Source organism: Scyliorhinus torazame, chromosome 13, assembly GCF_047496885.1.
Source record: "Scyliorhinus torazame isolate Kashiwa2021f chromosome 13, sScyTor2.1, whole genome shotgun sequence".
Classification (NCBI taxonomy): Eukaryota; Metazoa; Chordata; class Chondrichthyes; order Carcharhiniformes; family Scyliorhinidae; genus Scyliorhinus; species Scyliorhinus torazame.
Genome location: NC_092719.1, coordinates 70,702,047 through 70,719,373, shown reverse-complemented (window position 1 = coordinate 70,719,373; position 17,327 = coordinate 70,702,047). Strand labels below are relative to the sequence as shown.

The following is a 17,327-nucleotide window of genomic DNA, read 5'->3' as shown; positions in this document are numbered from 1 at the left end:
GATAGTCCGCGTGGTTTTAAATCCATGCCCACTGGTAGCTAGATTTGGGGTTTCAGGTTCACATGTGTTTCACTCTGGGGTGGAGGCAGACGTTGTCGCCTTTGCCTCACTGATAGCCCGGAGGTGAATATTGCTTAGTTGGAGATCTCCCATTCCACCCAGTGCTTCTGCCTCGTTGGGTGATTTAACGTCATTCCTGCATTTAGAGGAAATTAAATTCACCATCAGGGTTTCAGTGGAGAGGTTTCACCTGAGAACACAACCATTTATTTCCTTTTTTAAGGATCTAGACACCGTTAGGGGCTTTAGTTATAGTGTTTATGTTTAATTATGTATTTTTGTTTTATATTTGCTTGTAATTTTTGTCTTTGTACGTTGGCATTTTTGTTGGCTGTTTGTTATTTTATTATTATGTAAAACTTCAATAAATATACTTTTTAAGAAAAGGATATGGGCAGCAGAGTTTTAATGAAGCTTCAGTTTATGGAGGATGAAGGTGGGAGGGCAGCCAGGACAACAGTGAATAGTTGCAACTCGAGGTAATAAAGACATGAATCGTTAAAGTCCAGATTTTGTGGGCAGTGATGGCTTAAAAGAAATCTGCCCGTCAGGTTCTAGCAATTGCTGTGGTGTGAATTTCACCTTTCCTGAAGTTAATTTGAATCTGATGCCAAGTCTAGGGGATCTCCAGGTATCCAGTTACTGAGATGTCATCAATCACACTGGCAATTTTTCAAAGAAAGTAAACCAGAAAATAAAATGCAATGGATTACCTTCTATAAATTTTACAGTTAGTGAAATAAAGATTGGGACATACACATTCAAATTTTAAACAAGCATAATTTTTATTACAGCGAATAAACTATGGAAATTTTTATCAATCATTAAAATTTGACATTAAAGAACTATAAAATTTGTTTTCCAGGGCCAAAGAGGTTGGATTGACTTAGTAATCCGTTAAAAGCCTGGTTACACTTAACCAGGCATAACTTTTTCGAGCTTTTAACAGCGATATTACAGAGTAAAAAGGGAAGCTTGTGTCAGTTCAGTGATTTCTAAAGATCACTGCCAGCAGGGACTTGTGGAGGAGCAGGGAATCACTATTATGCAAGTAGATTTCAGAGTACTATGTTGAGCACTGTAAAAGTGGAGTCTTTGGGACACTTCTGCAAACCACTGATCCCAGAGTCTATCTTCGGCAGACCTGAATTTGCAATAGTGTTCTTTGAAGAATGGCACAGAATTCCCCTGAAGATTTGACCAGCATATCTCCCTCAACCTGCAACACAAAACCAGATTAACTGCTCATTCATCTCATTTGGGCTTTGTGGAATCTTTCAGTGTACAAATTTAGCTGGGTGTTTTTCTATACAACAGCATGTCCATAGCTCCCTGAAGATAGCAGGACAGGTTATTTAAGGTGATTAGGCATATGGGATGTGTCATGTGAGAGTACCTTTAAGAAATGTGTGTTTAAGAAATGTACCTTTAAGAAATGGGTGTTTATCAGTGATGTCAGAGTGTGGGTGGTGTGGGTGGAGCTGGGCTGTCTGTCAGCTTTTTACTTTCGTTTTAGGCGGTTTGCTGCTGGGTGTGTTTTAGTTTCATTTTCAGTGTTGGAGCTGAAGCCAGACAGAGCAGGTGTACTGTTGATCTCTCTGCCGTGAAAAGACTGTCTCTTGATCATTTGGTGAATTCAGAATTTTAAATGTTCTCAGTAGTGAATGTAAACCTAATGTGCTTCTGTTTAAAGTTTTTTTTCAAAGTCTTCTGGATGTTAAAAGGACAGCTTACGGATTACTTAGAGTTGTATTCTTTGGGGGTTGTATTTGAATTAATGGTTGCTGAGATAGAACATAGAAAAATACAGCACAGAACAGGCCCTTCCGCCCATGATGTAGTGCCGAACCTTTGTCCTAGATTAATCATAGATTATCATTGAATTTACAGTAGAGAAGGAGGCCATTCGGCCCATTGAGTCTGCACCAGCTCTTGGAAAGAGCATCCTACCCAAAGTCAACACCTCCACCCAACACTAAGGGCAATTTTGGACACTAAGGGCAATTTATCATGGCAAATCCACCTAACCTGCACATCTTTGGACTGTGGGAGGAAACCGGAGCACCCGGAGGAAACCCACGCAGACACGGGGAGGATGTGCAGACTCCGCACAGACAGTGACCCAAGCCGGAATCGAACCTGGGACCCTGGAGCTGTGAAGCAATTGTGCTATCCACAATGCTACCGTGCTGCCCTTAAGAACAAATAAATCTACACTATATAATTTTACCATAATCCATGTACCTATCCAATAGCTGCTTGAAGGTCCCTAATGTTTCCGACTCAACTACTTCCACAGGCATTCCATACCCCCACTACTCTCTGGGTAAAGAACCTATCTCTGACATCCCGCCTATATCTTCCACCATTCACCTTAAATTTATGTCCCCTTGTAATGGTTTGTTCCACCCGGGGAAAAAGTCTCTGACTGTCTACTCTATCTATTCCCCTGATCATCTTATAAACCTCTGTCAAGATGTTCACTGTTTGTTTTAAAAAGGTTAACTTGAATTCTTAGAATAAACAATTGTTTTGCTGAAAAAAAAACTTTTCCATTTCTGCTGTACCACACCTATTAAAAGTTGTGGGTCAGGTGAACTCCATGATACACTTTGGGGTTCTCTAAACCCTGGCCATGACAGATGCTTACCTTTATTAGCTGGGCATAGAGTATAAGAGCAGGGAGAGTATGCTGGAGCTGTATAAAATGCAGGTTAGGCCACAGCTGGAGTACTGTGTGCAGGTCTGGTTGCCACACTATAGGAATAGAGCGATTGAACTAGAGAGGGTGCAGAGGAGATTCACCAGGATGTTTCTTCGGCTGGAGTGTTTCAGCTATCAAGAGAGACTGGATTAGTTGGGGTTGTTTTCCCTGGAGCAGGGAAGACTGGGGGTGGACCTGATCGAGGTGTACAAAATTAAGATGGACATGGATAGAATAGATAGGAAGAGACTTTTACCCTTAGAGGTTCAATAACCAGGGGGCATATAATTAAGGTGAGGGACAGGAGATTTAGAGGGGATTTGAGGAAAAACTTTTTCACCCATAGAAGTGGGAATCTGGAATCACTGCTTGGAAAGGTGTAGAGGCGGGAACATTCCCATTTAAGAAGCATTTAAATGAGCACTTGAAGCACCACAGAGTACAAGGCTGGAAAATGGGATTAGAATGGATAGGTGCTTGATGGCACAGACACGATGGGCCGAAGGTCCTCTTTCTGTGCTGCAAAACTTACTATAACTCAATGCACTGCATCAAATAGTCAGGGATACAAAGTGTTTCGGTAAATCATAAGCAGGTGGTAATGGGCTGTGTAAACACCTTCTTTCCTCTTAAAGAGCATCCCATCCCTTCCTTCTGAAGTGGTTACTCATTACCACACACACACACACTGCTTACATTGTTTCGTTCCAACATACGACACAGGCACACACACAGGTATCTCAGCAACTGTATGTAACTTGAATCTGCTCTATAGTATTACACTGTTGCGTTACAAGTGCCTACACTTAGCGGAAAATACTTTTTTTTGACAATGAAGCACTTTGGGGCATTCTGAGGTCTAGAACATAGAACATTACAGCGCAGTACATACAGGCCCTTCGGCCCTCGATGTTGCGCTGACCTGTGAAACCACTCAAAAGCCCATCTACACTATTCCCTTATCGTCCATATGTCTATCCAATGACCATTTGAATGAGGCAGATGTTGTAGAAGGATATAGCACAAGAGGACACAATTCACCCCTAATGCTTGTACCAGAGGGACTTGCCCTCCTATTGCCCTCCCCTTTTGAGCATATGACCTACTCCCGCGCTAATAATAAATAATAACCTTTTATTGTCACAAGTATGAAGTAACTGTGAAAAGCCCCTAGTCACCACATTCAGGCACCTGTTTGGGTAAGCTGGTACAGGAATTGGACTAGCACTGCTGGCCTTGTTCTGCATTACAAACCAGCTGTCTAGCCTACTGAACTAAACTGCTTTATGTAGGAATCTGCCTCCGTGTGCATTCCAGCTCATCGCAATTCGCCGAGTAAAACACAAATGTTGTCCTATTCCCCGATGGGGCTAAGTGCCACTTGACCTGCGTGAAGCTGGTAAATTACAGCCGGTGCCCGCGTCAGGTCAATGACTGAAACTGATCCAGTGCCTCAGCCGTGAGCTCACTGCCAGCTCTCCTCTCCATTGTGTCACTGGGTCACTATGTAACAAGTGTACTGTCTGTGAGCTCATGCTGCCGAGCAGATTTAAAGCCTCCCTCCTCCCCCGCACCCCTTGTAAACGGTGAACTGTTTGCTGCTTGGCATGACCTACCGATTGGAGTGAATGATCTGGAATGACATATCAATTGTTGATACGCAGAACTCAGCTAAACCTCAAGTTTGTACAGTGTTACTCGACCAGAAATGCAGGAGTTTCAATATCCCTCGTCAATGAGCGAAGTACGGAAGGAAAACGAATATCCTTTACCAGTCGTCTTGATATATCTTTTTTTAAGGAGATTTTGGACACATTTTAGGCTGTTTATTTGTGCATGCGGTACATAGAATAACATAAAATCAGTTTATGAGTGTCATGAGACACGGCCCGAAGTCTCAGTACAATAGTTACTAACCTGTCCTAAGTCTGAGGAGAATAAATGCAGCATGTTTCGAAAAAAAAACTTTTAAAAAGAGGCATGCTAACCGAATTAAAGGGAGGGACGATTAAGATTGCTACCTCTCATTGCAAAATCTGAGATTCGTGAGATGTCTGAATCGAAATTTCTGTTGAATTATAATCGGAAAATACTTAACCAATTGCTGCAGATGGCTCCTCCGTACAATTGAATACCATTTTAAGAATGGAAACATCGATCTGATGAAAACGATGGCACTATTGCACAAACTCGACATTCCAACAATTAATGTTTGTTCAGAGGTCCACCTTGAGGTCAGTCCGAGAGTGAACAGTGACTTATTAGTTTCTTTTAACCCGTTGGAACAGTTGCTCGTTAATTGGTTACTCTTGGCATCACAAGTAGCAATATATCAATTGGAAATGGAGCATTTTTCAAATGTATCTAATTTCATTGATTCCGTGCTATTTTATGTGTATGGCGATCTCACTGTATCATTTGTTTCCTTTTCCTCAGGCAATTAACAAAGTTAAACTTCGGAGGTTTGGGGCCGAAGACTTCCTTTACATGTATAAGGTCTTCACCAAGCGAAGAGAGCCCCGTGAACTTTTCAAACAATATAGTTCCGATGGCAGAAACATGACAACTACTGATCTCCTATACTTCCTCAGGACTGACCAGCATGTGAGCAACGCAGATGAACACACTGCCTCAACGATAATTAACAGTTATGAACCAGTGATGAGATGTAAGCATCGATAAACGCGCGTTTATTTTAAAAAAATCAACCATTGGTCTTGATGGATCAGTTAGGCCTCCATCATCTAACAGAATTATTGGTGGCACAGTGGTTAGCGCTGCTGCCTCACAGCGCCAGGGACCCAGCTTTGATTCCGACCTCGGGTGACTGTGTGAATTTTGTACGTTCTCCCCGTGTCTGCTTGGCTTTCCTCCTGGTGCTCCAGTTTCCCCCCACAATCCAAAAATGTACAGATTATGTGGATTAAAGAGCCCCTTAGTGTCCAACGGTTGGGTGGGGCTTCAGGAATAGGGTGGGGGATTGGGCCTAGGTTGGGATGGACTTGCGAAGGGTCAATGTGGACTCATTGGGCCAAATGGTTTCCTTCTCAACTGGAGGGTTTCTAAGATTCTGTCGTTGCCTCCTAGCTTCTCATTGCTAAAGCCAAACAGGTTTCCTCCCCTCTCAACAACCCTTAACCCACCTGCGTGCTCTTTCTACTGGTATGTCACCACTCTGATGTATATGGTCTTCTGACAGAACTTGTTCATTGCCAGGGCCATTCCTCCCTTCTCTCACACTTTCCTTTATCTTTTTTGAAACTTATTCTTTCCATTTTTTTTCACATAAAAGTAATATGTTCAATACTTATATTTCTCATTACAGTACTTGTTTTCAGGCAGGTGAAATCACATCCCACTTGTGGAATTATGGAGCACGATAGGAACTTAATCTATTGACATGAAAGTAGTTTTTATTCTTTGCAAGTTTATACTTGATTTTGTGTGACAAATCTATACTGTTTTCTCGAGCTGTGCCTTCAGTTCAAAAAGGATGAATCTAACTTTAATTTGAAATTATAAGTGAAGTCAAGGATTGATAAATAACCACACGTCTCTTCTCAGCCTAGAAATAAGTGTTACTGCTATTTGCAGTTGAACACTAAACACATTTGTCTGACGTTCCTCTGCCATTTTAACATGTGTTAACAAGTTTATTCTAAGTGATGAATGTCCCCCTTAAGAAAAACATTTGTCTTCCAATATTATGCGGCACACTTGCCAGTCAGTACATTGTCCAGTGTGGCAGAATGCTCAGTAAAGTGAAAGAGGTGACATGAACGAGGTGGAATGGGTGTCACAGGTGGAGTGCAGCTCTTCCAATAATTTTTAGATTATTTGAAATTTAAATAAGAGTGAATGTGGCAAACAAAAGCATTTGTCACATGTGCTCACTGAGATCTCCTGGATTGATTTTGACCAAATGAAGGAGTCAGAGAGAAATCTTTCAGGGTTATTTTCTCTTATTGATCTTATGGTTTATTTTTCCCTCGCTCTTTTGCCTCTCCTAGGAGACTGCTGGGGTGGGGGTACACTTGCTAAGTGCTTAGCGTGGGGCAGGCTTGATTGACCTGCTGCGCTTTTGCTGCTTATCATTTTCATATGGCACCTTCAGTAGCTCTGAAGGGTTTGGTAGCATGTTTTAAACTGCACTAATTTCACCTCACACCACACCCGTCTAGAAATAGAGAGATATTTTGATTTGCTTCCCCTTTTATAAGTGGTGGTGTAATTCCCAGCCCACAGTTTAGTGTGATCTAATTTCTATTAACCCCCACAGTAAACCCACGATAGGATGAACTCAAAGGGTTAATTTTTTTGTACACACTCAAAATGCGGGAGGAGGATTGCAATGCTGCCTCCTTTGCATTCATACAGAAAAAGAAGGGTAGAGCAAAGGATTTAAAGTGCAGAGAGCACAGAAAAAAAATATTGTTTCATGTGCAATGAGGTATTCTTTCATGTTGCTTGGTAAGCTGAAAACCAATGCTGGATAATTAACTTTTCCGGTGGTGTTGACTTCACACAATGAGATAGACATGCAGAGATCAGTTTTGTAGGTGATGGTACAGGCTTTCCAATAGAAACAGTGCTGGTGGAGGCCAGATGGCCAAACTGGGCCAGAGCTCTTTGGCAGTGATGCTGCTCGTTAGATGGTAAAATGGCAGACTGAAACATTGCAGTACAAAGAGCAGGGGTTAGGTGATAGGATGGTGTTGCTAGCGGGGGAAGGGGGGCGGAGTCGTTCTGCTGACGGGGATGGAAACATGGCAACAGTGAGGAGGTCATGGTTGGAGCCGGTCAGGAGGCGGGCCAGATGAAGCGCGACACATGGCTGGGGTCTGGCCAAGGAAAGGGGATGGCTGATCAGCAAAGGGGGGGGGGCAAAGTGCCCCCCAACCAGACTGATCACCTGGAATATTAGAGGGTTAAACAGGCCAGTGAAGAGGGCGTGTGTGTTTGCGCATCTGCAGGTTCTGAAGGCGGACATAGTCATGCTGCAGGAGACGCACCTGAAAGTGGCAGATCAGGTTAGGTTAAGGAAGCGCTGAGTCAGTCAGGTCTTTCATTCGGGGCTTGATTCTAAGACGGGGGGGGGCGGGGGGGGGGCGGGCTGCGATCCTGATTAATAAAAGGGTACAATTTGAGGCGGAGGGCACAGTCGTGGATGGGGGTAGCAGGTTCGTTATGGTGAGGGGTAAGCTCGAAGGGGTGAGAGTAGTCCTGGTCAGTGTGTATGCCCCTAATTGGGACGATGTGGATTTTATTAGAAGGATGCTGGGGAAGAACCCCGACTTGGACTCGCGTAAGCTGATCATGGGCGGGGACCTTAATACAGTCCTGGACCCGAGCCTGGACCGGTCATGTTCAAGAACGGGCAGGTTGCCAGCGATGGCAAAGGAACTGAGAGGGTTCATGGAGCACATTGGGGGAGCAGATCCGTGGAGATTTAGCCGGCCGACGGCGAGGGAGTTCTCGTACTACTCCCATGTCCACAAGGTGTATTCCCGAATTGTTGTGAGTAGGGACCTGCTGGCTGGAATGATGGGGGCGGAATATTCGGCAATTGCCATATCGGACCATGCTCTGCACTGGGTAGATCTGCAGTTTTGTAAGGACAGCTTTTAGCGTCCACCATGGAAGCTGGAAGTTGGATTACTCGCGGATGAGGCGGTGTGCGAGAGGCTGAGGAAATGCATGCAGAATTACCTGCAGGTGAACAATACTGGAGAAGTCTCGGCAGTGGTGCTCTGGGAGGCACTGAAAGCAGTGGTGAGAGGGGAGCTGATTTCAATCTGGGCGGACAGGGACAGGACAGACAGGGCAGATATGGACCGACTGACTAAGGAAATTTTACGGTTGGACAGGAGGTACGCGGAATCCCCGAGGCCAGAGTTACTCAGGAAACAACAGAGGCTGCAGGCTGAATTTGGGGTGCTGACCACAGGCAAGGCTGTAGAGCAGCTTAGAAAGGTAAAAGGTGCGATTTATGAGCATGGGGAGAAGGCCAGTAGAATGCTTGCGCAACACTAAGGAAGAGGGAAGCGGCTAGGGAAATAGGGAGGGTAGTGGATGGGGAGGGTAATCTAGTGGGTGACCCAGCAGGGCTGAACAAGGTCTTTAGGGACTTTTATAGGAAGCTGTACACTTCGGAACCCCCGGGGGGACCGGGGGGGATGAGGCGATTCCTGGACGGACATACCTTCCCAAGAGTGGGGAGGGGGTTGTAGGACGGACTGGGGGCCCTGTTCAGGATCGAAGAGGTGTTGGGGGGGCCTGAAGGTCATGCAGTCGGGTAAAGCCCCGGGGCCGGATGGGTATCCGGTGGAGTTTTACAAAACATTTGCCGAGATAGTGGGGCCGGTGCTGGTCAGGGGCTTTAACGAGGCAACAGACAGAGGGAGTTTACCCCCGACGATGTCGCAGGCCACCATCTCGCTTATTCTGAAACGGGATAAGGTCTCGGAGGCTTGTGGGTCATACAGGCCAATCTCTTTGATCAACATAGACGCCAAGTTACTGGCCAAGATCTTGGCAACTAGAATTGAGGACTGTGTACTGGATGTAATTGGGGAGGACCAAACCGGGTTTGCAAAGGGGAGGCAGCTGGTGGCCAACCTAAGAACGCTGCTTAACATGATTATGATGCCCCCGGAGAGTAGGGAGGTAGAGATAGTGGTAGCAATGGATGTTGAAAAGGCTTTTGACCGGGTTGAGTGGGAGTATCTGTGGGAGGTACTAGGACGGTTCGGGTTTGGGTGGGATTCATCGACTGGCTATTATATCAGGCCACGGATGAACAGGACGACATCGGACTACTTTAGACTGCACCATGGGACAAGACAGGGCTGCCCTCTCTCCCCACTGCTGTTTGCGCTGGCCATAGAGCCACTGGCAATTGCACTGAGAGCTCCTAGGGGCTGATAAGGGCTGGTCCGAGGGGGAGTGGAACATAGAGTCTCGTTATACGCAGACGATCTGCTGTTATATGTATCGGACCCAATGGTGGGGATGGACGGTATCATGGCAACCCTGAGGGAATTTGGCCGGTTCTCCGGATACAAACTGAACATTGCTAAGAGCGAGTTGTTTGTAATTCAGGCGAGAGGGCAGGAGAGTAGGCTGCCATTCAGGCTGGTGGGGGAGAGTTTCCAATATTTGGCGATTCAGGTGGCACGGGACTGGGGCAGGTTGAATAAGCTCAACCTGTCCCGACTGATGGAAAGAGTGAGGGAGGAGGTCTGGAGGTGGGATGTGCTGTCATTGGCGGGGAGGATGCAGACTGTTAAGATGACGATTCTCCCGCGGTTCTTGTTTGTTTTTCAGTCACTCCCCATCTTTATCCCGCGGTCCTTCTGTAAGAGGCTGAATAAAATTATTCTGGGATTTGTATGGGCAGGGAAGTCCCCGCGGGTGAAGAGGGTGATGCTTGAAAGGAACAGAGGAGAAGGGGGGCTGGCGTTGCCGAACTTCAGCAACTATTACTGGGCGGCCAACATAGCGATGATAAGGAAATGGATGGTGGGTGTGGGGTCGGTTTGGGAGCGGATGGAGGCTGCTTCGTGCAGGGGCACTAGCTTAGCAGCCCTGGTCACGGCGCCTCTGCCGCTCCCGCCGGCGCGGTACTCCACCAGCCCGATAGTGGTGGCGGTTCTTCGGATCTGGGGCTAGTGGAGGAGGCATGTAGGGGAGGTAAGAGCATCGGTGTGGACCCCAATTTGCGGCAACCCCGATTTGCCCTGGGGAACATGGACGGGGGAGTATCGACTGTGGAGGAGGGCAGGGATTGTGAGGATGGGGGATCTGTTCCTGGAAGGGAGCGTTCCGAGCATGAGGGCGTTGGAGGAGAGGTTTGGGCTGGCGAGAGAGAACAACTTTCGATACTTACAGGTGCGGGATTTTGTACACAGACTGGTGCCGTCCTTCTCACGTCTCCCGCCGAAGGGGAGGCAGGACAGGGTAGTTTCAAGGGAAGAGGTGGGAGAGGGTAGAGTCTCAGACGTCTACAAGGAACTAATGGGAGTTGAGGATACGCAGACCGAGGACCTGAAGTTTAAGTGGGAAGAGGAGCTCGGGGGGCGGGGGGGGGGGGGGGGGGGGGGAGATGGAGGACGGTATCTGGGCAGAAGCCCTGAGCAGAGTAAACACGACCGTAACATGCGCCAGGCTCAGCCTGATCCAGTTTAAGGTTGTGCACCGGGCCCACATAATGGTGGCCCAGATGAGCAAATTCTTCGGGCTGGAGGACAAGTGTGCTAGATGTGCCGGAGGGCCGGCTAACCATGTACACATGGTCATGCCCTAAACTCAGGGGGTACTGGCAGGGATTCGCAGATGTTATGTCCCGGGTATTGAAAACTGGGATTGTAATGAGCCATGAGGTGGCAATCTTTGGAGTTTCGGAGGACCCGGGAGTCCAGGAAGAGAGAGAGGCCGATGTTCTGGTCTTTGCTTCCCTGGTAGCCTGGCGACGAATACTGTTAGCATGGAGGGACTCAAATCCCCCGAGGGCTGAGGTATGGCTATCGGACATGGCGAGCTTTCTTGGCCTAGAGAAAGTCAAGTTCGCCTTGAGAGGTTCGCTATTAGGGTCGCCCGAAGGTGGCAGCCATTTATTGACTTCTTCGCAGAGGAGTAAGTGGTAGCAGGGCGGGGGGGGGCTAGGGTAGAGTAGAGTAGAGTAGGGGGATATTGAGGCAGGTCCTTGCGTGAACAGAGCCGTGGTTTGCACTATGTTTAATTTGTGTCTTGACTTCTTTTTTTGTGCTGTACAATGTCACTTTTTCTTTATGTCTAAAATACCTCAATAAAATTGTTTGTTAAAGTTAATAAAGTAAAAAAAGTTAATAATGAGCATTTCCCTTTAAATTTCCCAATAAAAATATACAGGGTTGGGTCTTAGTCCCTCATGCATGAAAAATGTTACATTGTGATAATCTCCACTGATATGGGAAAAGCTGTGCTTGCTTCAAATATCTACAGACCAGCAAATTATCTATCTCTATGCTGACCTATCTTGTGAAGTAAAAAAGGGAACTTTCTGACTTGCTTCATCTGACTGCTTTTATGTCAAAGCATATATTAATGACTATCTTGGGATGTTCAAAAGGAGCAAATAAAACCCTTGAGTGTAATTACCCTGCAATTGTGTCCCCTCATGAACTTGCCTCCATTTTTCTCAATCAAGTAATTTTATGGGAATTCCAAAAGGAAATCCTGTTCTTACTTCTGCGAACAGTGCAATCAAGAAATAATGAAAACCAATCCACAAACATTGATGCATTCCATATAATCAACTAAGGCACGGAACAAGGTGCAGAAAAATAAACAAAAAATGCATGGGAAACACCAATGACAAACTGTGATTCCTTTTTAAAGAAGTCTGCCTGAGCGGGTTTCAGGACTCCCAAATTGTCCATTTAATTCCGGGTGGGATGCCACCAGAGTTTTGCTTGAAGTCACGAGACTCAGCGCGGCACCCCATTTTAACAATTAAACAATGCCAATAAAGCTCGTGTGCTACGTTACTGGATGTGGGCTAGTTGCCATGAGATCAGTTTGGGCAACTTTATATCCCCTCAGTTGGTACCCACTATCCTTAATTCAAAACTTACACAAAGCATCAATCCTCTTCCTCTCTGTCCTTAATTGTCTGGATGTTTTTGACAACGGAATGCAGAAAGTGAAGATGGATGATGTTGAGCATATTTTTGTAACATGGCTTTACTTGCTGTATAGGCAAGGTTGGACTATGGGCTGTGATATTGTTCTTGCTGGTTTGATTGCATTTTTAAAAACTTTTCTAACCCAAGGGTCACTGGCCATTCTGCAAACAAACCAATGATCTCATGAGTATACCATTAGAATAATGAATTATATCATCTGCTCTCAACTTCAATAGGCAGAAAAATGGTACGATATCAGACAGTGGTTCAAGTTATAAACCACAAGGCAAATATTTTGAACATAAACAGATTTAAAAAAAAAATATGCTTATGGTTATTGCAAGCACTGTTAAGCCTAAAATGTTGGGAAATGTAAAGATACGTCTGTACTAGCCTCAACATACAATTAAACCTCACAAAAAAATATCATATCTTTTGGGGTTGCTGCAGAGTTCTTTCCACACGGCTTACACTCCTGATTGGCGGGGGCGGGGGTGGGGGGGGGGGGTGGGGGGGGGGGCGGGGGGCGGTGTACAAGCTGAGTGCAGGCAGAAAAATATAAATGTAAGTGTTGGTGACAGGGCTCTCTCTCAAAGGGTGTTCAGAGAATCCTGGCGTAGACCTGATGAGACTTCCAACAGAGCTGTCAATCAAACTACTTTAAAAATATCTGCTGTGTGTCAGTCACGTACGGTGTTTGAACTGAATGAAATAACTCGACTCATCTGTTCCAACACTTTGATCAATAATAATGACAGAAAATGATCACTTGTCCTCACAGCTATCAGGGACACTGCTGGACAGAATGCCACTAATGACTTTGAATTCAGTAGATTTTGTCGCAGTTTGCTTTGCCAGTACCTCGGTATCTCAATTTTTGGCTTTTCCAAATCAAAAACCTCCCCACGGGATAAATTACTGAGCTGACTGTGTCACTTTCAAATCAATTCCACAACTCTGTCATCTATTTCAATGCACCTTCATTTTGTGTTCTCAGATTATGTAACTGATATTTTGTGGTTCTATTTGTTCGAAGAAAATATTCTTGGACTTTTTTTTAACAACGGCTCAGTTAATAAGCTCACTGTTCCGGAAGGTTTTGTGTTTGATCCCTGGCCTGTTCTCATGATAGTTGGTCTCAGCTGAAAGGAGTTGGGAAAACCATAAGTTGGTCTCAGTACCTTGCACTAGAAAGGTGCACGAGTGGCTCCTGATTTCTGTCCTGTAACTTTGCCAGAAAATGCTTGTGCGTGTTCAAGACAAGTCCCACAGTTGTGTAAAGATTAGAATATGAAAAAAATGGCCACTTTGGCAAGATGCCATAGGATATCTGACACCTGTGGAATTGTAGTCTGGCATGATCTAATGCCCGTAGGGGAGGAAAGGAGAAGCAAAATGCATTAAAAATCATATTTTCATAGAATTTACAGTGCAGAAGGAGGCCATTCGGCCCATCGAGTCTGCACCGACTTTAAACATTATTCTGTCTTACAGCCAAGAGGAAAAGAAGGTTGATGACATCCAACGGTTTCTTCAAATTCCTCACCTCCAAGGATTGCTCCATTTTCAATCAAGATCATACTAAAGTCTACCAATGTATGGATTTTCCAATGGTAAATTATTTCATAGCATCTTCACAGGACACCTGCTTCACGGGCAACCAGTTAATTGAACAAAGCAACATTAATGGATACATAAGGTACATACTATGCATCTTTCAATGAATGTGGGCTCAGGTAATTTATATGATATCAACATGGTGGAATTAATGTATTAGAAACTGTAATATGTTAGAATTATTAATTAACAATCGTTGATACTTATGCTTTGTTTATGGATCGCACAAAACCTGTGCACTTGCCAATGTGTTTCCACTTGCTTGTTAAAGATGCTATGTAAATGCACCATATTAATGTTGCTGATGCTAATGTGGACATTTTAGAAGAATCGTGTTGCTTGATGTCAATCAAGCGAACTAAAACATTCCTTGCATGACAAATTGTTATGCATTGTCAGCTTTCCCACTCGGACCAAAATCCCCAGCACGAAGCATTGACCACACTCCATCAGCTCTGTTGGGCAGACCTCATTGGCCGCATGCCTAGCACGAGACTCCCGAAACAAGAGTTCTACGTCAAGCTTTGTCACAGCAAACGTGACACAGGAGGGCAAAGACATCCTCAAAGCCTCCTTGAAAGAGTGCGACATCCCCACCCGCACCTGGGAATCTCTGGCCCAAGACTCCCTGAAGTGGAGGAAAAGTATTTGTAAAGGGTTTGAATACCTTGAATTTCATCGCCCAAGAGCAGGGTGAAGCCGGGTTTCGGCAGAGAAAGAGCGCATGGCAACCCGGGAACTGCCCCCCACCCACTCCTCCAACCACCGTCTGTCTGCTCCACCTGTGACAGAGACTCCAGGTCATGCATTTGGGCTCCTCAGTCACCTGAGAATTAATTTTAAATGTGGAAGCAAGTAATCCTCAACTCTGAGGGACTTCCGAAGATTAAGTAACGTTTTGAAATAAGCCAAAGCAAATGGGTATGTTCCTCATTTTAATACGTTTCTGGAATCATGTTGCAAATTTTTTTACAAATATTGATGTGCGGCTCCTTGTTTTCAATCTGTCAAAATGCACACATAGTTGATTGTTTCAACATTGGCTGAACATCGATGCTCAACAGTATTTTGCAAATTGCCTTTACAATATTATTAATGCATTATATAAATATTAGAATGTAAAAGGAAACATTGAGACGTGCAATCCTTTATGACTGAACTGCAGCTGCTCAACTAACTGCTCACTAATAGACAAGCAATTGGAATCAGTTACCCTGATCAAAAACACATAGTAGCAGACTAGTGCACATTCTAATCATAAAAGAAATATTGAGTTGAGGACAATACATCAATCCATTGCTGCTTGGAAAGCGTATTATATGTGTCGGAAGATAAAATGCAAATTAGCATGTATTCCTCAGGAGATAAATGGTGAAGTGAAAGATCTGACTATTAAAAGTAAACATGTATGAAACGATAAGTGATTGTTATATTTTATCTGGATGCAGAAGTAATTTCCCTGAAGGCTATCAGGAGGAAGATTTTTTTTATAGAGTTGTGATAAGAGTGCACTATGGAAACTCAGACCACGGAGGGAATATCTTCCGAGGATCAAGAAAGAGAAAAGATCATTCAGCTTCCTCCTTTCCCATGACTCACTCAGTCTCTTGGCTTCTCCTTTCTCTTTGGAAACCAAACCATGCCCCTCTGCTCTCCGTTTAACTGCCTGTCTTTACTTCAATCAAACCTGCATTCACTGAGCATTTGCAAAGATAACTGGAAATCTATTTTGCAAATTTGCAGCTCAAAGTTTGAATTATTTACTCCTGAAGTTATTTTTGGTTCAGCACAGGATTCTGCCATATTCACACTACACAAATGAGTTCAAGAGCCTGTATGGAGCAGGTCATTTCCGAGAATAATGATAGCTGGTTGGGTAAGGGTGGGTTAATTAGGAATTAAAATCAGAGGGAGCTTTGTGTGGCAGTTAAAGAATTGTATGATAAAAATCCTTATTGTTAATACTCTACTGTGACCACCCAGCAGCCTACCCCAGCTACTATTGTGGCTCTTCTAGCCCTCTATCTAGAAAGGGTGGAGCAGTACAACCAGAGAGTTTGAGCACAATGTCAATGTGGGGAATGACTAGCAACACTGGAGATGTGGCCTACCACAGTTTTATACAACAATCAACTGCATTTATATAGTGCCTTCAATATGCAGTAAGTTGGAGTTGCACAAAGGCTTTGGGGTCCACGTCGCCATCGCTGCTCAGCATACTGAGTGAACAGAAATCCCATTGATGTGAATCTGTGGAAATTCAAGCAAAGCGTACAAGAAACCCATCTGAAAGTGACGGAGGTAGCCATCTGTGACACATTAAATGGTTTCTTCAAGAGGTGAGGAATGCATGGGAAGAAAATCATTGGGGTGACGAAATGCAATGTGCAGAACAAAATTAAGCGAAAATGTGATGCAGCAGTCCATGATTGAAAGGTTAGTAGTTTTTTTAAAATAAGCACTTGTGAGGCGTGAAGAGCTGCAGAAGAAATCACTTAGGGGTTAAGGTTCCTGAACCTTACAGAGGAAAGTATGACAGAGATTTTCTGTGGGGATTAGGGTATTGGTCACAGGTCCAGACTCAAGAGGACTGTTCTCGGCTTCTAATCACAGAATAATCACATACAGCACAGAAAGAAGATGTTCGGCCTACCAAGCCTGTGCGAGCTCTTTGAAATAGCTATCCAATTAGTCCCAATCCTCTACTCTTTCCCCAATGCCCTGCAATGTTTTCTCTTCCTTTTTTCATCTTAATAGTAAATTATTTTATTTTGCAAGTTGCTTCAGCTAGGAATGCACAGTGCTGCACATGTACAGTACAGTACGGTTTTCCCATGATTTTCTCAGAGTTGTTTCACAACTACAATGTGAAGTGTTGACTTACTGTAGTAAAGGGCCCGATTTAACTGGAAAATTTCTAAGTGCCATTTTGGGTGCAATTGGCGGGGTGTTTCTGGACGGCCGAGTAGGCAAGACGCGGTCCATCTTTAACGGCACTTAATGCCGGAAATATACCGCTGCGAGCTACTCGCTATTACTGGCTGTTTCACCATCGGATTCACCAGGTTTGCACCTCAATTGCTCACCACTAACCAGGGAGCTGCTTTTAAGCGCTCCCTTACCACTCACTCCCAGTCATCACACAAGCATGGTAGCGCACAGACCTGCCTCTCGATGCCAACCTGGCCAGGCTTCTCGATGTTGTGGATGCATGACGGGACTTCCTGTTTCCCCGAGGGGGTCGGGGAACCAGCAACAGGGTCAGCGATGCCACCTGGGAG

At 44.9% G+C, this 17,327-nt stretch overlaps 1 protein-coding gene and 1 long non-coding RNA gene across 2 annotated transcripts in view; one reads left to right on the top strand and one right to left on the bottom strand.

The window, feature by feature from the left end:
• Nucleotides 1–820: 820 nt before the first annotated feature.
• LOC140388099 (uncharacterized) lies at nt 821–4,990 on the bottom strand. The gene is made up of 2 exons (XR_011934085.1): nt 4,863–4,990; nt 821–1,279 (listed from the first exon to the last, which is right to left on the bottom strand). It is a non-coding gene; the product is annotated as an uncharacterized lncRNA (long non-coding RNA).
• The window catches only part of LOC140388098 (1-phosphatidylinositol 4,5-bisphosphate phosphodiesterase zeta-1-like), a 104,048-nt gene continuing 90,967 nt past the window's right edge, over nt 4,247–17,327 (top strand). The window contains exons 1-4 of the mRNA XM_072471737.1: nt 4,247–4,527; nt 4,877–4,998; nt 5,201–5,432; nt 13,924–14,128. Of these exons, the coding sequence (XP_072327838.1) occupies nt 4,473–4,527; nt 4,877–4,998; nt 5,201–5,432; nt 13,924–14,128 (614 nt within the window). The 5' untranslated portion in view covers nt 4,247–4,472. The remainder of the gene's footprint in view (nt 4,528–4,876; nt 4,999–5,200; nt 5,433–13,923; nt 14,129–17,327) is intronic.